The 24,672-nt window shown below is 36.5% G+C and overlaps 1 protein-coding gene across 17 annotated transcripts in view; it reads right to left on the bottom strand.

Annotated features, from left to right (window-relative positions):
• CCSER2 (coiled-coil serine rich protein 2) overlaps positions 1-24,672 on the bottom strand; it is a 224,660-nt gene that overhangs the window by 95,076 nt on the left and 104,912 nt on the right. For 11 of the 17 annotated variants that reach the window (XM_073241111.1, XM_073241110.1, XM_073241107.1 and 8 more), the window contains 2 exons: positions 9,180-9,270; positions 1,170-1,332 (listed from right to left, as the gene is read on the bottom strand). In XM_073241111.1, the coding sequence (XP_073097212.1) occupies positions 1,170-1,332; positions 9,180-9,270 (254 nt within the window). Of the gene's footprint in view, positions 1-1,169; positions 1,333-1,986; positions 2,141-9,179; positions 9,271-24,672 lie in introns of those variants that run through there. The other 6 variants (XM_073241105.1, XM_073241106.1, XM_073241104.1 and 3 more) reach the window with 4 other exon arrangements.

The following is a 24,672-nucleotide window of genomic DNA, read 5'->3' as shown; positions in this document are numbered from 1 at the left end:
CTGAAGAACATAAAGAACTTATCAATATTTCAACTTTGGGAAGCTGAGACATGCCCAGTATGTGACAAGGTACTCTTATAAGAATTCACACAATGCAATTTATCTCAGGTTTTGGTCTCATAAAAGCAAATAAATTCAGTAGAATCACATTCTTTATCTTATGTAAATTATAAATCTTGTAATGGATCAAGTTTTTTTGTTCTTTTCTTTTGCTACAACAAATGTTAGAGCTAAACTTTTTTCTTACTTCAAGCACTATTCGTATGTGTCCCTTCCATTATTTCTTTATCCCAATTTTATTTCTTGTAATGTAAATATGTTCCAAAATGACCTCAAATCCCTAGTGGAATGGGATGAGAGAGTGAAAGGAAAAAATTAATAATAATTACCATTAGGTGCCTACTGTAAGCCAAATACTGCTCTAAAACCTTTTATCCCTGACCTTTAAGTACCGAAAGGAAGATAGGCTTTACAGATGGTAAACTGAAGTAAAGATGGGCTGAATAAATTATCTAGCTCACAAAGCCAACTTGTGCCAGCCAGGGTTTGATTCCAGGTTTGAATGACTACAGACCCACATTATACATAAGGTCTGATCAACTTAAAGACTATACTATTTTTAGCCCTATTCATATATTGCACTGCCGTATTTTTTTGTTTGTATTGTAAAATATTCATTAATGAACAATGTTGTGATGTAAAAAGAAAAAAGACTATGTTATGCTTCAAAAGGGAAAAAAATTCTGGTGTACAATATCTTATTCTGCTTCTAACAATACTTGAGGAATTTTTAAATTTCCATTTATTACATAAGCAAAAGAAGACAAATTATTTGGCATTTAGTTTTATACATTATTATTTTAGAACTAATAAACCTTAACAACAGTTAATCTTTACTAAATGAGAATTGGGAAATCATAATAATACTTAAAGTCCAATTAGCAGACATAAATAAAATATTTATAATAAAGCTAATGAAAAAGGATTTGAGTCTAATGGAAAAAATTAGACTTACTAGTGCCACATATAACTTATAAAGTTTTTTAATTCCTCTAAAAACCAGACATTCCACCCCCCCCCAAAAAAAAAAACAATTTTGAGAGAGCAGGGGGGAATTATGATTTGAAATTATTCAGAAGATAGAAAAATGTAATCTAAATTAGGCTCACCTGCTCAAGTCACTTTTTCCAGGGTGATGATAGTGGTCAGGATGGCTGAGGTGGTAATGTTCCTGTCCACTCCACCTCTGGGGTGGCCTTTTCCAAAATCCTTCTTGAGACTGCCGAACATTTCTTTCTGATCGGTCAAAGCGGTTCATATTGTCACACTCTACTAGACAGATTCAAAAGCAAAACACTAAATGTACATACTTTATTAAAGTTAACTACTTATAGATTGGTAATTAAATGCTGCTGAAAATATGAAAGTAATATCCTAAAAATACCAACCATTTATGTTAACTAATCACAAAATCAAGATTTCCAGAAGGAAAAGAATCAGTTCTTTTGGGGTAAACTTAACTCTAAATAAGTCAAACTAAAGTAAATTATAAAACTTTTATATCATAGTCCCTTAAGTAACAAGATTCCCACTCTTTTAAAACAAGCAAATTATCCTTGAAATCATTATACATTTTAAACACCAGTCATCAGTTTTAGGTGGTTTTCATCATTTTCACTAGTAGTTTCTGATTAAAAGAGTGGATATCAAGCCTAGTAGAGAACCCATTCCTAAAAACAAATGTCACAATTAATTTTCACTAATTTCAGGAAGCACAAATTAACTCTTTATCACAGACAAGTCTTATTTTAAATTAAGCTCACGGTTTTAGAGTGTAAGATGTTTCATTCTGCCCACAATAGAGCTTTTCAAAAAATCTTAAATCCACAGAAAACAAAGCCAGTACTTTGCAGCAACAGTACACGCCCTAAAATCCAAATGCCACAAAAACAGGGAAAGAAAAATCCAAGCTTCTCCTTCACTTACCCCAATACTTTTTCCTCACATATCTGAGCACTCACTAAGAGAGTTACTTTGTACAAGGGAGACATTGTGTCGCCGGCTGCCTACTCAGACATAGCTGCACAGAAGCACTGACAAACAGGCCTTCCTTCCTGCTCAACTCCCAGCCCTCCCTGTGGGAAGCAAGCCCAGTTTTACCCTGTGACTCCATCTTCGCTGAGTGCTTACATAGCTACTGAGTTAGGGCTGTTACTAAAAATACAACTAAACATACTAACCCAAGCCAAGACCAGGAAGGGGTTCTCCAGTCTGAGAATTATTACATGAGAAAGTTCAAATCCTGCATGTTCAGAACTCCTTGTGATAAAAAAAGCTTTAGAAATCAATGCAATCCCCAATTTAAAGTAACTCCTTATTTAAATGATTGCTTTTGAAAGTTTCAAATGAAAACTTCACTTTGAAAGATGGAAAGTGTTTCATTATAGTAATAAAATAAAAACAAACTCCTCTTCCAAAGAAAGATGATATAAAATAATGTAGACATTCAGTTCTCATATACACTGAATTCAATGTAATATATTTCTTCCAAATATGTAACAAAGTTTTGAAAGACACTGAAATTTTGTTTGTATTCATTAGAAAAATCAATTTTGGGGAAAAACTACGTACTTTATAGTTTTTTTTAAAACTTTTTTTAAAAGAAGTTTTACATTTGAAATTATTTCAATTTCTTGTCATCTCACTGGAATAAACTAAGGTCTTCTTTCTTTTTTTTTTTAAGTTCCATTATAGAAAACCTGACTAAGACATAAATAAAGGTATGGTGACTATTATGACAAAAAAATCAGGAGCAGCGAAAGAAAAACTAAAAAATAATCCTAAGAAGGCTTAAAATTATTAATTCACATTTGTATTATACTCATAGATTCAGTTAAGTTCCTTAAATACAGTGACCCTTGAACAACACAGATCTGCAGACGTCCACTTATACACATATTTTTTTGGATAAATAACTGGAACATATTTTGGAGATTTTCAGCAATTTGAAAAAACATTTTCTTTTCTCTAGCTTAGTGTATAGTAAGAATACAATATGTCATTCACAGTATAACATACAAAATATATGTTGAATGATGGTTTATGTTATTGGTAAGGCTTCTAGTCAACAGCAGGCTAATAGTAATTTAGTTTTTTGGGGTCAAAAGTTTTACCTGGATTTTTCAACTGTGCAGGGGTCAGTGCCCCAACCTCATGTTGTTCAAGGGTCAACAGTATTTCTACATGGCATTAAAATGTCACTCTAGTTTAAGCCACTCTATATAGCTGAGGAATAACTACTTTAAATGCTCTGAATTTATACTTCTTCTTAATTTAGGAAGGCAACATTATATTCACTCTCCAAACAAGAAATTCTGTCATAATAATAACCTTATATGTAAATTAGGGTATCATCAACACAGTGCACATAGAGTAGCAAGCAGCAAATGACCAAATGACCCTGGCAAACAGACCAAGAGATGGGGTTAAATCCTGCGGGAAAGTAAAAATGCAGAAATTGATTTACTGCTTTTGCTGTTTGCTAAATAAAGGTCATTGGTACTACACACAGGCTCCAAAATTAAGCATCTTTATTGAAACATGTATTCAACCATGGGTGTAATGGCAAATAAGCACTGGAAACAAACATTTGCCATGACCACAAAAGACTACTGGCAGAAATTGAGACAGTGAGGTCTTAAGCTCTCCAAGAAATGACTGCTCCAAGACTCTGTAGAAATGGTCCTGCTTATATTTCCACCTGTGGCATCCATTAATCATGTGTGTATATACTTTAAAATAATACTAAAAAGATAAAGTGAAATATTTGACCATTTCTTAGAGAAGCTTAAGAGTTCCCAGACACAATGAAAGTACTAATATAGAAAGGAAAATGGAAAGCCAATAAAATTACAAGATGGAGACAAATCAAAACCAGTTTCCAGACCCAATGAAGGAACAGGACAGAAAATACTAAGAAAGGAAATAAGTCTCTCTGAATGTGCAATATTATAGGGAATAAGAGGCGAACCTAATGGCATCCCACTTTGAAAAATGTTTAACCTAATATACTAATCAAAACTATGTACACAGCAGATTTGGCCCTTATGAGTTGAGGACTAGAGAATAAAGATAGGCCTTCTGAAGGAGGTTTCCAGTTCTAAGTGTAAAAGGCAAACAGATTTTAGTAGTTTTCACTATGATAGACTATGAAATAATATCTCCCTCTGGAGAGAGAAAGAGAATCTAATATGGCTAACCGAAAGGTATGGGATTAGGAGATGCCTATGTCTAACACTCATCATATTCATATCTTGGGATTTTATAAAGGAACAAAATATGACACCAAAAGTAACCTTCACTATTTCTCTGATAACTTAAAGTTTTAAGAAGGTAATGGATAACACAGGTAGTACTTCCATCTGTAACTAAGTAAGAAATGAAGACAGCAGGAAGAAATTACACATCACAAAGCCCCAAAAAAATGTGCTTTGCAGATTTTACAATCTGATCAGGAAAGCTTTAAACAGAAATTGGACTTGAGAGAATAAAGCTCTTGTTAAAAAAAATAATAATACTGTACCTTGTTATTACTAAATACAATTAGTACTGAAAAAGGAAAATACATTTCCAGAAGAAAACACAGTAATTAGAAAGTGATCAAGCACAATGCTACTGACCTCACATGACCATATCTCAAGAAAAAGATTTTTTAGCGAATACACGGCCTTAGGAAATAAAACATGAAATAAGGGCAGTTTAATAGACAACCTGATTTGATGGGATGGGATTCAGGAAATAATTAGAAAGACATTTTTTTCACAGAGAGAAGTTTAAAACAGAATGGGTACAGGAAATAGCACACACAAGAAGATCTATACACTGTGGAAATTCCATAAACCTAAGTAAGGATTACACTATGAATGTGCCAAATGCTAGTTTTTAATCTGTAGGCAATGTGTGAACATTATAAGTTTCTGATCAAGGGAATAAAGCAATTATGCTTTTAATATAACAAAATTATTCATTTGAGACACACTTTAGAACAAAACAGGAGCAAATCTCAAATACCCAATGGTCTGGCAAAAAAAAAAAAAAAACAACACTCAGATTCCAAAATTGTTTTCTTGATCCTTGACCACAGTCAAATAAAAATATAAAAGAATTAAAAGAATTTCTCTTCTGGGTCCTCCCAAATCACAACTCAAACCTACAGTCCTTTTCTCCTTTTATTCCTCTTCCCTCATTCTATGCTCCCTAATTTCCCTCTGCCCCATCTCTCACTCTGACCCAATCCTCTACTTTGCAAGCTGGCCAGAGTCTAAAAAGCTCAATACCTTTTATAGTTAAACCTACTTTAGAAGAGGGAAAACCCAGGGCCCCCAGATCTATACTAATTAATTCATGCATTAGAGGAAACTCCAGGTCCAAATAAATAGAAACAGAAAAAGCACTGTGAAGAACCTGAAGGTAACTGAAGAACCCATGACTCACTGTATAGAGCAGGAAAAAAGGTTTTCTCAATCCTCTTAGGGTCTGAAAATTCAACTGACCAGACAGATTAACTGGAGAAAAGCATACAAATTCATTTAATAAATGACACAGGAGCCTACATAAGGAAATGAAGAATCAAAGAAACAGGCCTGTGTATTTTTATAGATTTGAGGAAGAGTGGACAGTCGTGGAGGTACGTGACAGGTTAAGGAGTGTAACATAACTGTAGTAAACTGGGAGAAACTTAGCAAGGCCTGTTCATTAGTATTCTTCTGGGTGTCCCTCTGTCTTCTCCAGGCATAGAGAGGGCACCTCTCACAGGAGGGTTTTATGACCTGCTTCAGGAAAGAAAAGCAAGGGGGTTGGGAAATGAGAGTGACTTTCCTGCTTTCGTTGTTTTCTCAAATGCCTTCACCTTAAAATACTCAACATGCCAAGATGCCGTATTTTCGAGCAGTGTTTCCTGAACTCCTCCAATTGCACAGGAAACCAGAATAGGTTAGAAAAGGCCTCTCAATGAACTCTTTCCTGTGAACACAGATTGGACTCTGATTCAGTTCTGTAAGTAAAGAATGGATAAATCCACTGTGGACTTCAGGAACAGACTAACACCTTCAGATAACAGGAGTAGATTCTGAAAGAAAGGTGACCCTGTCTCTCTCTTCACTTTCTGGGAAAGATTTTAAGGCAGAAACAGGACAAACAGCCTCACTGCCAGATTTCCAATGACTGGAAAGAGCCTTAGAAAAAAGAATACAACTCAGAATAAAGTGATATCCTGCATATAAAACAACTAGATGCCTCTACAACAGTCAATTATACTGCAGGAAGTAGTCACTTAACATACTTATAAGTACTATATATAGGACTTTGGAAAAACAAGTGTCCTGTATCACATAAGAAATAATAGAGAAAAATAGGGTGGGTAATTAACCAAAGTGTTCTGGGGGCGGAAATCAAGCAACCAATTTCTACTTTAACCCCTGAACTAAAAGATAAATTTCTAGATCAAAGGACAGCCTTGCAAATGTTTTATTGTTACAAGCACTACAATATCAACTTTGAAGTCTACAACTGTTATATAACTTCCCCATCTGTGCCACAAAACCACCCAAGTGTATGTATCTCCAGTAACTCTCAGTTCCCAAACCCTAGCCCACAACTGTCCAAGAAATATCTGATCAACATCCTTTCCTCCTCTGTGCTACGACTTATGTTACCTAATAGGTCACAATTTACTACACAAATGCAACTAACCAGATAGATATTCTCCTCGTGGCCTCTTCCTTGAAATCCCAGATTCCCCTATTCATAGTGAAGACACAGCAAACTTGTATCCAAATCAAACCCAAACTAATGATCTCAATGAGGTGCCAATCTTCTTGCTGGCAAAAATTCCACTGGTACTGGCAAAATTAGTGATGCTGAAGCCATCAAGGTTCAGAGTAACCCTTCCAAAACGCTACCCTCATTTGCTTAAGAGCCTCAAATACCAGAAGCCAAAGGGAACTAAAACCAATAGTCAAAAGTACATTAGAAGACTCCTTAAACTTTGTACCAATCCTCTTAACATTTCTATTCTTTTAATCAAAAAAGTCAGTGGGTAGGTATAGTCACTCAGGACCTCAGAGCTATAAAGACAATTGTCATCTTTGATGCCTCTGAGACCCATGTCATCTTTCTTCAATAGTTCCACTAGCTCAAAACAGTCAATATTGTCCTTTTCCTAGGAAAATCTACATTATATGTGAGATGTTATACCTCAGGTATTCCCTCCTTTTTTTCATAAGTCCCCAACTAAGACCTCAAAGACTATAGCATGAAGCATGCTCTAAGACTGATTCCATATCTCTACTTCCTGTTGTAGCTCAGAAAGGGTAAAAGGTTTCCAGAGAAGTTATTGTAATTCTGTCAAAGTAAAATGCATTACATAGGATGTGATTTATTCCAAGGAGGTAAATCTGGCTCTCATTACTACCAGTCCTTAAAACTTCACATTAAATCTCCTGGATCATCAAGTCTCATTATTTTTCCCCTACAATTTTCAATGGTTTATATTTTTCCTCAGTGTTCTACAATATTTTTCCACTTTCTCCTTCAGGCCGCTAATCTGGATTTCAACAGCAGCTCTGCTTTCTGTCATCTGCTGGACAGTTCTGCTGGGAAATCTTTTGTAGCTTAGAAAGCATTGTGCTACAATTGAATCTCCCTAAATTGCTCTATTGTCTTCTTGAGCCACTTTAATCCTGAAACTCTGTTGTTTTCCCTGGGTACTGGCTATGATTTTTCTTAGTTGACTGAAACTCAGTTCTGGTTACTAGAGTGACAGCAGAACCACAAACAGGTACAAGGTACAACAGACTCTAGCCCTATTGTAGGGTAGATACTGTTCTCAACTCCTCATTCTCTCCTTTACCATAATTACACATTCAATGTCCTCTTCCGCAGAGCTTCTCCTTATGAATAGAGTGTACTTTCCGGTCGCATTGCTATTACGTTTTATAACTTGCTTTGGCGAACATAATGTGGGTAGAGGTAGCAGTGTGTTGATTCTAAGTCAAGACTTTAAGAGACATTATATGTGTGTTTCTGTTCACCCTGTTGTCCTTCTGCCATATGCCATGAGAGCAACCTGCTGCAAATAGTCTTGGTCTCAAAATGAAGAAACAAGGAGTAGATTTGAACTCAGTCCACAACCTGAGCTGTCCCAACTAATCCACAGATCCATGAACGAGAAAAATAAATATTTATTTTGAAGGCCACTGAGATTTTGAGATTATTACACAGCATCCCAACAGTGTAAAAAAAAAAAAAAAGCCTGACCAATATAACAAATGTGAGCAGCAAGCAGGCTCCTAGTACCTCAATTAAGCACTAAAACACACACATATCCTCTCTGAAATATCCCTGCATTTTTCTAGAATCATTTATAAAAAGGACTTCACCACCCTTTTTAATTCATCCCTTGCCCATGGAAAGCCTGAGTGACCAGGCAAATGCTGACTGACAGGGAATCCACACATCTCATGAGCTATTCCTCCTTCCAGGAGGATTCCCATTTCAACCCTTGCCCCAGGGGCTTTCCTTGGCTGGTCTCTGGTTCTAGACCAGTACTTAAGCGGTACTTAAGATAGAAAAGACCGCCCAGGCCCTTCTTGCACATGGATTATTAAAGGCCCCACTTCAGCAATTGCTGGAATCCAGAGAGGAAGACAGATTGGATTTGGGAGAGAAAAGAGTAGAATGACTCGTTCAGAAGATCACCATTTTCTCAGAATTTAATCTTTCCAAAGTATTTATAAACTTAATGATTTTTTACTGCTGTTTCACAAGTCAAATGATATCTCTGTTTCTCTAAATGTATTTCTTCTTAGAATCAAGATGAGACAAAGGAAAAATTAGGTATGTATGCAAGGGGTAAGAAAGGCAAATCCTATCTACCACTTAACTCTATGGTATAGGTATACAATACAGAATTATATTTAAGACCTACAAAACTAAGTTTCAAAAATTTAGTAAGTGAACAAATGAACCTACTTCACAGTACTTTTTAATTCTCATTACACTGATTCTCAGTCTAAAAGGGCTTCCTCCACTGAGATTAGGAAGTCTGTAAAAAACAAGTATCAAATTGGTTATAGTCAAGTAGCTCAACTATATGCCTCCAGAGGTTCATCCATACTTACCATTTTCAAGAGGTGCATCCTCGGGCAGATCCACATCAAGCATAAGGTCATCATCCTCAAGGTCACATGATTCAAGGTTATTCAAAATATCCTGTGAACAAAAGCAGTAAAAAAATGCTATAATCTAAGTCATGGGTAGGTTGTGATGACCTATGGTAGGTTATCATATATTACTATATACTAGTCTGAATTTACTCAATGTTTGTGTTACAGGAATAGATTTAAAAAATTAAAAAATTAAAAACTTTAAAACTTTAAATGAAAAAAAATGGATGCAATTGGTTTACTTGATTAAACTATTTGTAGCATCCTTCTCCTGGTCTTCCTCCCCAGATTTTATTTTTATTTAAAAAAATTTTAAATGTGCTCACTATTCACAAGATATTGTTCTAAGAACTTTATAAATATTAATTTACTTAATCTTCAAAAGAACTCTATGATTTAGTGACTAGTACAATCCTCGTTTTAAGTATGATGAAATTAATGCACAGAGGACCTCAATATCTGGCCAAAAGAGGAGGAGGTCTAGCTCCTGACTCCATGCTTTAACAACTTCCTTGATAACATGAATAATCAAAGATGGTAAAGAATCTCCCAGAAGTTATTCATATTTGGTAAGGGAGGTTATGTTTTATTATTTCTAGGGAGTGGACCACTTACATAAAATAAAATAAGCCTTTAATGATGTGATTATTCCATTGCCTTTCTTGTGCCAAATCCATCAACTTGGCACCACTACTCCTCAGCTTGCATTAATTTATTCTTTTTTTATAGTAAGACTGGTCTAGTCAAACTGCTTTAAGCAGTTCCTCCTAGTCAAACTGGTATAAGCAGCTCCTCCTGGGTAGTTCTATTTGTGGCCTTGCTAGCTAGAACCTATCTTTAGAAAACTAATATTCTGCTTTCAATAATTCTTATTCTGAAGTCTAAATAACTAAATAAATGAAAACTAAGTTTAAAGTAATGAACTCAACTTGACCTACAGTCCACTGGTAGATCCTTCCAATCCAATAACTGATTCAACACTGCAAAACCTTTTCTTAGTATATATAAGTATAAAGATCACAAATCCACAATTTTTTTAACAACTTGGAGATTATGGCCTTGAAAAACTCTTACAGAGGGGAATATATATTTTATTACAGATAATACAAATAAAATTGGAATTGTTTCCTATGTCAGGTATTCCATCTTAATCTTTCCAATTTTGTGTTACTGGGCCTTCCTTCCAGAATCCCTTGTGGACTGGATTAAAAGTAACTGAAATAATTGTTACTAAAAAACAAAACAAAACAGAAAACTCTGAATAATAATTTAGCCTTGGCACAAGAGAAAGAAATTTCACAGAACCTCTTTCCATCATAAAATATTTGCTGTCCTTAATACATAGTCTTTCTAAAAATCAAGAAAAGAGATGAGCATGAAAAAAAAATTGGAAAAGGTCATAATGGGCAATTCACAAAACATAAAATAAACGAGTGTAGTTGCTTAAGAATATGCTTAGCCTTTTAAGAAACTGCCAGCCTGTTCTGCAAAGTAGATGTCCCATTTTACATTTCCACTAGAAAGTGAGAGTTCTGGTTCCTCTGCATCCTCACCAGCAGTTGGTATTGTCAGTGTTGGATTTTAGGCATTCTAATAGGTATACAGTGATATCTCATTGTTGTTTTAAATTTACAGTTCCCTAATGACAAATGATATTGAGCATCTTTTCATATGCTTGTATCTGTGAAACTTTGGTGAAGTGTCAGTTTAGATCTTTTGCCAACATTTGCAATTAATTTCTTATTGTTGAGTTTTAGGAGTTTTTTGTGTATTTTGGGTATGTTTTTTTATTAGATATGAGTTTTATAAATACTTTCTTCCAGTCTCTAACTTATCTTCTCATTCTCTTAAAAGTACGTTTCTCAAAGGAGACATTTTAATAAACTTCACCTATTCAGTTTTTTCTTTAAAAAATCATGTTACTTGTGTTGTAGTTAAAAAAATCTTAACCAAACTGAAGGTCATGTAGTTTTTCTACCTTGTTTACTTCAAGAAGTTTTATAGTCTTGCATTTTACATTTTGGTCTGTGATCTATTTTGAGTCAATTTTTGTGTAACGCCAGTGAGTTTATTTTTTGCATCTAATTTTGTCTAAAAGTTTCTAGCAGTTTGTTGAAAAGATTATTCTTTCTGCAAAGAATTGCCTTTACTCCTTTGTCAGAATCAGTTGAGTTTATTTGTGTGGGTCTACTTCCGAGCTCTGTTTTGTTCAATAGATCTATGTGACTATTTTGCTAATAACATGCTGTTGACTGTTGTCTTACATTAAGTCTTGTGTTGTATAATAAAGAACTCAGAAGGCTTTTGTTCCTAGTTCCTATGTGAGAATCTCTACAACTTTGGAACTCCCCAAGTAATAGAAGTGGTTTTGTCATGGTGGGCCCTAGTAGTTTGTGCTAGTGAGGTGACTCAGGATGGGAGAAGGCCAGGCAAGAGAAAACAAACAAGTGATTAGAGGGGTAGGGTATTGAGCTATGTGATATTAGTCTGACCTCTGGGGAACAGAAAAAGTGGGCTGGAGATTGAGTTTGGTCATGTGGCCACAATTTAATCAGTCATGCCTACATAATGAAATTCCAGTAAAAACTCTAGAGACTGAATCCCAGGTGAGCATCTCTGGTTAATTACTCTGTGCATATTGTTTGTCCTCAGGTGCCAAGGAGGGGACCTGTTCTGATTCCACAGGGAGAGAACATAGAAGTTTCATATTTGGGACCTTCCCAAACCTTGCCCTGTATCTTTTCTTTTTGGTTGGTCATGATTTATATACCCCTTTTGCTATAATAAAACTATAATCATAAAGTATGTTGCTTTTCTGAGCTCTGAGTTGTTCTAGTGAATATTGGACCTGAGGGAGTAGTGGGAACCCCTGAATTTGTAGTCAGTTGATCAGAAGTGCAGGGCCAAAGTGAACTTTGGTTGGTGGTGTCTGAATTAAGGTTAGTCTCACGAAGGATAGTACCCTTTCCCTGTGAGATTTGTTCCAACTCTGGATTGTTAGCATCAAAAGTCATTGTACGTGGTGTCATAAAAAGTGAAATTAGCTAGATAAGCCCTGACTCACTGAAACATGTGGTTTGGGAAGAGAAGGATGAAGGGGAAGAAGATGAGGAATTTTCAATTCTTAGATGGCTGTCTAGTCACTCATGAAACTGCAGCTGTGCTACTAAATAAAAAAGTTACGGAATGAAATTTAGACATGGTGGTAGACCCAAATACCAAGGGGTTGGCTCACTGGATACATGAGGAAATGCAAAATAAAAAGAAAGAAACTAAATACACAATCCCTTGGTTGTTATTACCTATGATAGCCAAAAGGAAAGCAGTAGAGTGTGCTGGGGCTAATCCTGATGCTGAGCCAAGCTTAGATTTCAGTCAGTCAGAGCTACAACAAATAGCCTTAAGGACTGTTCTTTTAGAACAGCCAGGATTTAGAATAGCCAGGATTATTCTAGGATAACAAACAGTACTATTATACCTTCTTGTTACCAAGAAAGGAAATCCAGTTAGAGGGAAGGCAAAACCAAGAAACTACTGAAACCAGGGATTATAGTGCCAAGGAGTTGTCTCACTCTTTGTTCCCCAGAGGTCAGACTAATATCACATAGCTGTATTATGAGCTTCCTAAAGAACCTTTACTAAAATGGATTGTAACAGTGACTAATTTAGAGGCAGAATCTTTGGTTTTGAATGCTACAGAGTGTAAGACAATGTTTGGTACAGAACCCACAGCTTACTATAGAGCAATCATAGATGACTGTACATGACAAGTTATTCCCGAGGGAGCAAGTAGCCTGGTGGACTGGATAAAAGCTGTTGTAAAGATGTTTGCCTGAGAAAAGGGACTTTCTTTCTCTTGTTAAATGTCAAGCAGATGAAGTGGCTGCACACTTTATAGCAATCCAGTGCAGGATTGGCTTTATGATGATTGGAATATTCATGTACTGAATATGTCCCTTAACCATGTCATGGTAACTGCTGTGATTGTGATGAGCCCTTCTTCATGGGTACTCCCATGTTACCATACTGCTGTAAAACCAAGCAGCTGTTGAGAAACTTTATCAGATTTGCTGTCTTGGTTTTCCTTATGGGTATTAAAAATACTAAAAAAAAAAAAAAAAAAAGACTCATTAACAGAAGAGAGAAAGACAGAAGGGGAGAGCCAAGGGACTGGTCCCATCAGGGGTTGCTTTTTTTTAGGAATGGGATGAATATACTGAACATTGATGAGGTTGAAGCAAAGGTGTTAATGTAATCCCAAGATTGTACCAATGGGAGCCAATGCTTGTTCTGCAACATTTAAAGGGCCCTAAACAACTCTATTTATCCCAGTTTGGAGGAATTTAAAAAGCTGAAAGACAAAGATAAAAATGAGAAGCCTGACCTGCTATCAGTTGGGACAGTGGTCCAGTAAATTAGTCAAAATGATAGACAGAAGGGCTAGAGTCCCTTGGCTTCTACATTTTGGTTTGATGGGATTAAAGTGAGAATTCAAATGAAAATTGGAATGTTTAAACAGGCTTTATGTGAAGTGATTGGTCTCCTTTATATAGCTGTTTTGTGGAAAACAGTATTATGCCCTACCTAGTATTATAAAACCAACTGCTTGTTGAAATATTAATGGAATCTACTGTTAGGAACACACAAATGATGATAAGAAAGCAAAACAGCCTTATTACTGATTAGAGAAAGTTTTAATGGTCTGGATAGAAGATCAAACTAGTTACAACATTCCCTTATCCAGAGCAAGGCCCTAATGCCTTCAATTCTGTTGAAGGCTGAGAGAGGTGATGAAGCTGCAGAAGAAAAGTTTGAAGCTAGAAGAGGATGGTTCATAACATTTAAGAAAGAAGCCATCTCCGTAACATAAAAGTGCAAGACAAAGTAGCCGGTACTGATGTCGAAGATGTAGTAAGATATCCAGAAGGTCTGGCTAAGACAATTAATGAAGGGGGCTACAGTAAACAATAGATTTTTAATGTAGACAAAAACAGCCTCATATTAGAAGATGTCATCTAGGACTTCCAAATCTAGAGAGGAAAAGTCAGTTCCTGGCTTCAAAGACAAGCTAACCCTCTTGTTAGGGTCTAGTGCAGCTGGTTACTTTGTTGAAGCCAGTGCTCACTGACCATTTTGAAAATCCTTGGGCCCTTAATTATGCTAAATCTACTCTGCCTGTGCTCTACTAATGGAACAAGAAAGCCTTGATGTCAGTACACCTGTTTACACATGACTTACTGAATATTTTAAGCCCACTATGGTGAAAGATTCCTTTCAAAATATTACATTGAAATGTATCTAGTCACCCATGAGCTCTGATGGTTATGTACACTGAGATTAATGTTGTTTCTACGTCTGCTAAAATAACATCAATTCTGCAGCTGATGGATCACGGAGCAATTTGGACTTTGAAGTCTTATTATGAAAGAAAGAAATACATATTGTAAAGCTATAGTTGCCATAGATAGTGATTCCTCTGATAGATGTGGGCAAAACTTTGAAAGGATTCAAAGAGATCAAAGTATGAGCATTAACAGGAGTTTGGGAAAAATTGATTCCAATTCTCATGGATGACTTAGAGGGGTTTCAGACTTCAGTGGAGAAAGTCACAGCAGTTGTGTTGGAAATAGCAAAAGAGAATTAGAAGTAGAAGTAGAACCTGAAGACATGACTGAATTGCTGTGAACTCATGATAAAACCTGAGATGTTTATTGTGGATAAGCAAAGTGGTTCCTTAAGATGGAATCTACTCCTGGTGAAGATGAAATTAAGATTGTTGAAATGACAACAACAAAGGACTTAACATTATTACAGAGACTTAGTTTATAAAGCAGCAGCAGGGTTTGAGAGGATTGACTCCAATTCTGAAAGGAATTTTAATGGTTAAAATGCTATTAAACAATATCATACTCTAGAAATTGTTCCTGAAAAGTGGAGTCAGTCGGTACAGCAAACTTCACTGTTGTCTTACTTTAAGAAATAACCACAGGCCACTGCAACCTTCAGCAACTAACACCTTGATCATCCAGCAGCCATCAACATCAAGGCAGTACCCTCCCACCAGCCAAAAGATTCTGACTCACTGAAAGCTCAGATGATGATTAGCAATTCTTCATTTCAGCAGTTTAGCAATTAGCAATGAAATATTTTTCAACTGAGTATGCACATTCTTTTTTAAACCTAATGCTATTGCATACTTAATAGACTATGGTGTAGTGTAAACAACTTTTATAGGTACTATGAAACCAAAAAATTCATTTGACTCACTTTCTTGCAATATTTGCTTTATTGTCATGGTCCAGTACCAAACCTGCAATATCTCTGAGGTATGCCTGTATCTAATATGTGTACTACTGTCCATAGTGTTCATAATGTTCTCTTAAAATCCTTTTTATTTCAGGAAGGTTGATGGTAATGTCTCCAATTTCCCTTCTGATTTTAGTTGTGTTTTTTCATTTTTTCATTGTCAGTATAGTCAGTGATTTATCAGTTTTGTTCTTCTCAAATAATCAACTTTTGGTTTCATTGTTTTTCTCTTTTTCTGTTTTCTATTTTATTTTTTTTTCTGCACCAATCTTTATATTTCTTTCCTTTTGCTAGCTTTGAGGCTAGTTTTCTATTATTTTTCTAGCTCCATAAGCTATAAAATTAGGTCATTAATTTTTAGATTTTTTCTTCTCTTTTTAACAAATGCATTTGCTGTTGTGGATTTCCTCTGAGCAGTGCTTTTCCTCCATCTCATAGTTTTGGTATGTGGTATTTTCATTATTATTTTTCTCTAGGTATTTACTCTTGAGATTTTTTTGTCTTTGATTCCTTGTTTGTTCGAGAATATGTTGTTCAATTTACACGTGTTAATTTTTCAGGTTTCTTTATGATTTGTAATTTCATTACATTTGGACCAAGAAGATTCTGTCATTTGTCTTTTTTAAATTACTGAGAATTGTTCAGTGACTAACATATGGTATGTCTTAGAGAATATTCCATTTGCACATATGAACAATGTATCCTGTGTTTGCTGGGTGAATATTTTTCTCTATATATGTATCTTTCAGATCCAACTGCTTTACAGTATTGTTCAAGTCCTCTATTTCCATAATTATTCTCTGATAGATATTATATCCATTGCTGAAAATGTACTATTGAAATTCCCAGGTATTACTGTAGAACCATTTCTAGAATTATTAAAACTAGGACTATGCTATTTCTCTCTTCAGATTTGTCAGTGTTTGCTTCATATAGTTTGTTCTGTTGGTTGGTGCATATATGTCTATAATCATTATATCTTGTTGATGAAGTCTCCCTTTATCAATATATAATATCCTTCTTAGTTTCTTGTAATAGTTTTTGACTTAACGTATTTTGTCTGATACTAGTATAGCCACCTCAGTTGTCTTTTGGTTACTGTTTGCATGGATTATATTTCTCATCCTTTTACTTTTAACCTATATGTGTCTTTGGATATAAAGTGAATCTAGGATGACTAGTTGGATTTTTTTTTTTTTAATCCACACTGGCAGTTTCTGCCACTTGGCTGGAGTATTTAATTCACTTAGATTTATAGTAACCACTGATAAGGAATGACTTAGTTACGTCATTTTGCTCTTTGTTTTCTGTATGTCTTCTACCTTTATTTTTCTCAATTACTCTATTAGTGGCTTTTTTGAGTTTAATTGATTTTTTGCTGTATACTATTGTGATTTGTTTCTAATTCCTTTTTACATATATATCTAAAATATTTTCTTTTTGGTTCCCAGGAATTAAAATGAAAATTCTAAATTTATAAGTCTAGTTTGAATTAATACTAGTTTAGCTTTAATGGGACTCAAAAACCCTGCTCCTATACAATTCTGTTCCCTTGTTCTTTGTTATGCTCACAATTATATCTTAATAAATTAAGTGCCCATTAACATGGATTTATAATTTTTGTTTTATGTACCTCTGTCTGAAGGACTTTATTGTTTTTTATAAGGCATGCCTACTAGTTACAAACTCAGTTTTTTGTTTGTTTTGTTTTTTGTTTTACTTTTTATCTTGTAATCTCTTAATTTTTCCTTCTTTTTGAAGGATATTTCTCCCAGATACAGAATTTTTGGTTGAGTTTTCTTGCACCACTTTAAAAATGCCATCCCACTGGATTCTGATCTCCATGTTTTATGATGAGAACTTGGCTGTTAATCTTACTGTGGATCCCTTGCATATAAATGCATCACTTTACTCTTGCTGCCTTATGTATTTTCATTTTGACTTTTGACAGTTTGAACATAACCTGTCTTAGCATGGCCATCGCCATTTATCCTTTCTATAACTCATTTTGCTTCACTGAATAGATTCATATCTTTTTTCAAGTTTCAGAATTATTTGGCCATCATTTTTTCAAATATCCTTTCTGCCTGTTTTTCATTCTCCCCGCCTTCTGAAGTTCTCATCATGCATATGTTGGAATGCTTGACTGTATCGTAACAGTCTCTCAGGTGTTTTATTTTTCTCCATTCTTTTTTCTTTCTTCTTTTCAGTCTGAATAATTGTAATTGACCTATCTTCAGATTTGCTGATTCTTCTCTGTGCTCAAATCTAGTATTTTTTATTTTGTTTTCATGAGGACCAAATGAAGTAAAATTTTAGAAATGCTTACCACAGTACCTAACACCAACAGGTATGCAGTAAATGTAAGTTATAACTTTATAATCCCTTAAATCCTATGAGTTGTCAGTTAGTTGTTCTTTCTTAATTTTTAAGTGTGGTTAAAAAAAATTAGACAAAATTTACCATTTTAGCCATTTTAAAGGTACTATTAAGTAGCATAAACTATAGTCCCATTGTTGTGCAGCAGATCTCTAGAACATTATCCTGCATAACTGAAAGCCTATATCCACTGAACAACAGACTTTCCTCCCTTCCCTTCCCTTTCTCTCCTCAGTCCCTGCCAATCATCATTCTTCTTTCTGTTTCTATGAATTTGATTAGTCTAGGTACATCATGTAAGTGGAATCATTCAGTATTTATCTTTTTGTGATTGACTTATTTCACTTAGCATAATGTCTTCAAAGTTCATCCATGTGGCTGCATGTGACAGGCTTTTCTTTTTAAGTGTGAGTAATTCTCTTTGTTCTTTCTCTGCTTTTCTCTCTCCTATCTCAGTCTATCACTATCACTCTCTCCCTCTTTTTCTTTTTCTTTTTTGGCTTCTTGCATTCAAGTAAATTTCTGCATAAAATACTAAATAAATACAAGCAAAAAAACCCACAAAGACTTCAGAGACCATACATGACAAGACAGACTTTACAAAATAGTTTAGAAAAGTCAGTAATATACATAGCTATAGCCTACAGCAAATAACAAAAACAAACCCTAAGGAGGGTGAAGAATATGATTTTCAGTGTTGCCACATTAGAAATTCAAAACGTCCAGTTTTCAATAAAAATTTAGGGGCATGCAAAGAAAACATCATCCAAGAACTTTAAAAAAAATTAACAGATATGATCCCTGAGGAAGACTAAACATTGAACTTATCAGACACCCGATCAACTGTCTTAAATATGTTCAACGAGCTAAAGAAAACCAAAGGCAAAGGATATCTAACCAAATACAGAATATCACTGAAGAGGTAAAAAACAATGAAAAACAGAAATTTTGGAGGTAAAAATGTAACAAAAGAAAAACTCACTATAACTTCTATCCAAAATAACTGAAAGCAGAATCTCAGATTTACACACCTATGCTCACTACAGTATTATTCACAATAGTTGAGAAGTAGAAACCTAAATATCCATCAACAGATGAATGAATAAAATATGGTATATACATATAATGGAATATTATCTTGTTTACAATTATTACCTAGTATGTACCCATAACATATTTTGTGAATAAAAATAAATCCAGACTAGCCCCAATAACTTCTAATCCAGTGTTCTCTCCCCCTTGTCTCCCACTCCCATCATGACACAAAAAAAATTCCTGCTCAGAATCACTTCATATGTACTATTACTATAAGACTCTTCCTGGAAAAAAGGCATAGGCAGTTTAACACTAAAGAAAATGCAAATAGTCAGATGTGGTGAGAGTAATCAAGTTTAAAAAAGCTTATAAAATATCACAATACAAGCATTTACATAAGAAATTTCCTTAAAATAGAGACAATACAAGCATTTACATAAGAAATTTCCTTAAAATAGAGATAGTCCCCAGACCAAGAGAACAGAACAACAGGGCTCTTCTGATGTGTCTATACAAATTATTTACAAAGAATACCCTATGAAACAAAATCTTAAAAAAAAAGACTTCGTCATTGTATTCCCTATGAACTAAAATGAGAAAGAGAAAACTTCAGCTATAGTTCAATCTGTATTTCTCTTCTGTTCTCATTCTCCTCCATTTTTCCCAGAAATAAACTACCTTAACACCTAGGAACACCCTAACACACACACACACACACACACACACACACACATACACACACACTGTATACTGTCAAAAATCTAAGAGCTCTGGAAGAATAAATCACTATTCACTGTTTCATTCTGGGGTCTCCATGCTGAAATTTTGATTTTTGACAAAATATTTTAAGAATTTACTGCAATAAAAATAGGAATTCCAGAGAAATGAAGTAGTTTTCATGATAAACAGAATAATCCCTGGAATAATCCCAATGAATATGTTAGGTTGCATAGCAAATGAGAAATTAAGTTTGCAGAGAGAATAATGGTTTCCAGTCACCTTACCTTAAAATAGAGATATTATCCTGATGTATCCAGGTGGGTGCAATGTAATCACTCCTTAGAGTGGAAGAGGAGGCAGAAGAAGAGAGGCAGAGGAAGAATAGTCAAGTGATGCAGTGTTGTTAGTTTTAAAGATGTTAGATAGGGGCCATGAATCAAGGACAGCTTTTAGAAATTGGAGAAGAAAATGGATTGTCCCCTAGAGCCTCTGGAAAGGAATGCAGCCCTAACATTCTTATTTTATTCCCCTAAGACCTGTGGCTGACATCTAACCTACAGAATTATACTAAATTTGTGTTAAGACTAGGTTTGTTTAATTTGTTACAACATCAAGAGAAAATACACTCATTTCTGTTTCTTCTGTTTTAAATCCAATCCTATTCCTACTGCCTTCAATTTTTAGTTTACGTATTTGTTCCCTTTCTGTGGTATTTCCCAGTGAGCTGATGGGCCAACACATAGCACATTAAGGAAGTGTGAAATCTTGTGTGGGACATCTAGTGGGTAAACTCTCTCTACACTGTCAGTCCTGTAAAATGTCGGGGACCTCAGCAATGAGCTCAAGTTCTGCTTGACTTGACAAACCTTTTAAAAATTTACTTTTGCCTTTACAGGTTTCAGATGAATTAACTTTAGCCACACTGATTATAATGGTGGGTGACAGATTTAAAAATTGGCATGTAAGGGAGGGCGGAGACAAGATGGCGGCATGAGTAGAGCAGTGGAAATCTCCTCCCAAAACCACATATATTTTTGAAAATACAACAAAGACAACTCTTCCTAAAAGAGAGACCAGAAGACACAGGACAACATCCAGACCACATCCACACCTGCGAGAACCCAGAACCTTGCGATGGGGATAAGATACAAGCCCCAGCCCGGTGGGACCCGAGCGCCCCACACCCCAGCTCTGGGCGAGAGGAGAGGAGTCGGAGCGGGGAGGAAGAGGGAGTCCAGGACTGCTAAATAGCCAGCCCTAGACATCCGCACCAGAATGCAGACACGGTGCATGTGTGGGGTCCTGGATACAAGGGAAACAGGACAGTAAGACCTGGGAGCAGGTCCCTGCAGCCGGCGCCCCGAGGACAAAAAAAAGCGAGTGCTTTTTGGAAGTCTTAAAGTAACAGGGACCCCACCGCCAGATGGAAGCGTCCTGGGACATTTAGTCCAGCAGCAGGGAACTCCAGGCACCCTAAAACCCTGGATAGCAGGGCAGTTCAGAGGCCACTCACGGTGATAAACAGCCTCCTGGCCGTTCCCCTTCCAACACTGCTCCACCATATCGGAGTGGCAGCACGCAGGCCACACCCACCGCAACAGCCGAAATAAACTCCATCGCAGCCGGGCAAGAATAAGAAGCCCCATCTGCGTGCAGCTGCCCAGCACAACCCACTAGAGGTCACTGTTCTCCCAGGAGAGGAAGACCACAAACCAACAAGAAGGGATGTTCTCCCAGCTGTCACTCATGTCAGCTCCGCAAACTATCTCTATCGCCATGAAAAGGCAGAATTTGAGTCAGACCAAGATCACAGAATCAACTGCTCAGAAGGAGATAGACCTAACCAGTCTTCCTGAAAAAGAATTCAAAATAAAAATCATAAACATGCAAATCGGAGCCAAGATGGTGGTGTGACTAGAGCAGCGGAAATCTTCTCCCAAAACCGCATATATTTTTGAAAATATAACAAAGACAACTCTTCCTAAAATAGAGACCAGAGGATACAGGACAACATCCAGACCACATCCACACCTGCAAGAACCCAGCACCTGGTGAAAGGGGTAAGATACAAGCCTCCACCCGGCGGGACATGAGCGCCCCTCCCCCGAGCTCCCGGCAGGAGGAGAGGAGTCGGAGAGGGGAGGGAGAGGGACCCCAGGACTGCTAAACACCCAGCCGCAGCCATTCAGACCAGAGCGCAGAAACAGTGCATACGTGGGGTCCTGGATACTAGGGAAACAGGAAAGGAACACCCAGTGAGGGGACAAAGACAAGACAGTGGCTTTTTAAAAATAATTAATTAATTAATTAATTTTTTTCGAGTGCTTTTTGGAAGTCTTAAAGGGATAGGGACCCCAAAACTGGACAGAAGCTTCCCAGGACACTTAATCCAGCAGCAGGGAATCTGGGGATCTCTGGGCACTCTAACCCCCTGGGCAGCAAGGAGCATGGAGGCCCTTCACAGTGATAAATAGCCTGCCGGCCGCACCCCCTTCAAGGCACCACCATACTGGAGCAGCAGCCTGAGGCAAGCCACGCCCACAGCAACAGTGGAGATAAACTCCAAGGCAGCCAGGCAGGAATCAGAAGCCCTGTCTGCACGCAGCTGCCCAGCACAAGCCACTAGAGGTCGCTCTTCTCCCAGGAGGGGAAGGCCACAAACCAACAAGAAGGACAGTTCTTCCAGCCGGCACTTGTGCCAGCTCTGCAGACTACCTCTATCACCATGAAAAGGCAAAAATTACAAGCAGACAAAGATCACAGAGTCAACACCTGAGGAGACAGACTTAACCAGTCTTCCCGAAAAAGAATTCAAAATAAAAATCATAAACATGCTGACGGAGATGCAGAGAAATATACAAGAGCTAAGGGATGATGTCCAGAGGAAGATTACGGATGCCCAGATAGAGATTACAGAAATGAAACAAACTCTGGAAGGATTTATGAACAGAATGGATAAGATGCAAGAGGCCATTGATGGAATAGAAACCAGAGAACAGGAACACATAGAAGCTGATGCAGAGAGAGATAAAAGGAGCTCCAGGAATGAAACAATATTAAGAGAACTGTGTGACCAATCCAAAATGAATAATACCCGTATTATAGGGTTACCAGAGGAAGAAGAGAGAGAAAAAGGGATAGAATATGTCTTTGAAGAAATAATTTCTGAAAACTTCCCCAAACTGGGGGAGGAAATAATCAAACAGACCACGGAAATACACAGAACTTCAAACAGAAAGGACCCAAGGAGGACAACACCAAGACACATAATAATTAAAATGGCAAAGATCAAGGACAAGGAAAGAGTTTTAAAGGCAGCTAGAGAGATAAAGTTCATCTATAAAGGAAAACCCATCAGGCTATCATCAGACTTCTCAACAGAAACCCAAGAGGCCAGAATAGAATGGCATGATATATATTCAGTGCAATGAAACAAAACGGACTTGAACCATGGATACTGTATCAAGCACGATTATCATTAAAATATGATGGAGGGATTAAACAATTCCCTGACAAGCAAAAGCTGAGGGAATTTGCCTCCCACAAACCACCTCTACAGGGCATCTTACAGGGACTGTGCTAGATGGGAGCACACCTAAAAAGAGCACAGAACAAAACACCTAACATATGAAGAATGGAGGAGGAGGAATAAGAAGGGAGAGAAGAAAAGAATCTCCAGACAGTGTATATAACACCTCAATAAGCGAGCTAAGTTAGGCAGTAAGGTACTAAAGAGGCTAACCTTAAACCTCTGGTAACCAAGAATCTAAAGCCTGCAATGTCAATAAGTACATATCTCTCAATAGTCACCCTAAATGTAAATGGACTGAATGCACCAATCAACAGACACAGAGTAACAGAATGGATAAAAAAGCAAGACCCATTTACATGCTGCTTACAATAAACTCACATCAAACCCAAAGACATGCACAGACTAAAAGTCAAGGGATGGAAAAACATATTTCAGGCAAACAACAGAGAGAAGAAAGCAGGGGTTGCAGTACTAATATCAGACAAAATAGACTTCAAAACAAAGAAAGTAACAATAGATAAAGAAGGACACTACATAATGATAAAGGGCTCAGTCCAACAAGAGGATATAACCATTCTAAATATATATGCACCTAACACAGGAGCACCAGCATATGTGAAACAAATACTAACAGAACTAAAGGGGGAAATAGACTGCAATGCATTCATTTTAGGAGAATTCAACACGCCACTTACCCCAAAGGATAGATCCACCTGGCAGAAAATAAGTAAGGACACAGAGGCACTGAACAACACACTAGAACAGATGGACCTAATAGACATTTATAGAACTCTACACCCAAAAGCAACAGGATACACATTCTTCTCAAGTGCACATGGAACATTCTCCAGAATAGACCACATACTAGCCCACAAATAGAGCCTCAGTAAATTCCAAAATATTGAAATTCTACCAAACAACTTTTCAGACCACAAAGGTATAAAACTAGAAATAAATTCTACAAAGAAAACAAAAAAGGCTCACAAACACATGGAGGCTTAACAACATGCTACTAAATAATCAATGGATTAATGAACAAATCAAAATAGAGATCAAGGAATATATAGAAACAAATGACAACAACAACACTAAGCCCCAACTTCTGTGGGATGCAGCGAAAGCAGTCTTAAGAGGAAAGTATATAGCAATCCAGGCACACTTGAAGAAGGAAGAACAATCCCAAATGAATAGTCTAACATCACAACTATTAAAACTGGAAAAAGAAGAACAAATGAGGCCTAAAGTCAGCAGAAGGAGGGACATAATAAAGATCAGAGAAGAAATAAACAAAATTGAGAAGAATAAAACAATAGCAAAAATCAATGAAACCAAGAGCTGGTTCTTTGAGAAAAGAAACAAAATAGATAAGCCTCTAGCCAAACTGATTAAGAGAAAAAGAGAATCAACACAAATCAACAGAATCAGAAATGAGAACGGTAAAATCATGACAGACTCCACAGAAATACAAAGAATTAT

This window comes from Manis javanica, chromosome 7 (genome assembly GCF_040802235.1).
Source record: "Manis javanica isolate MJ-LG chromosome 7, MJ_LKY, whole genome shotgun sequence".
NCBI classification, from domain to species: domain Eukaryota; kingdom Metazoa; phylum Chordata; class Mammalia; order Pholidota; family Manidae; genus Manis; species Manis javanica.
This window is presented reverse-complemented; position numbering and strand designations above follow the sequence as displayed.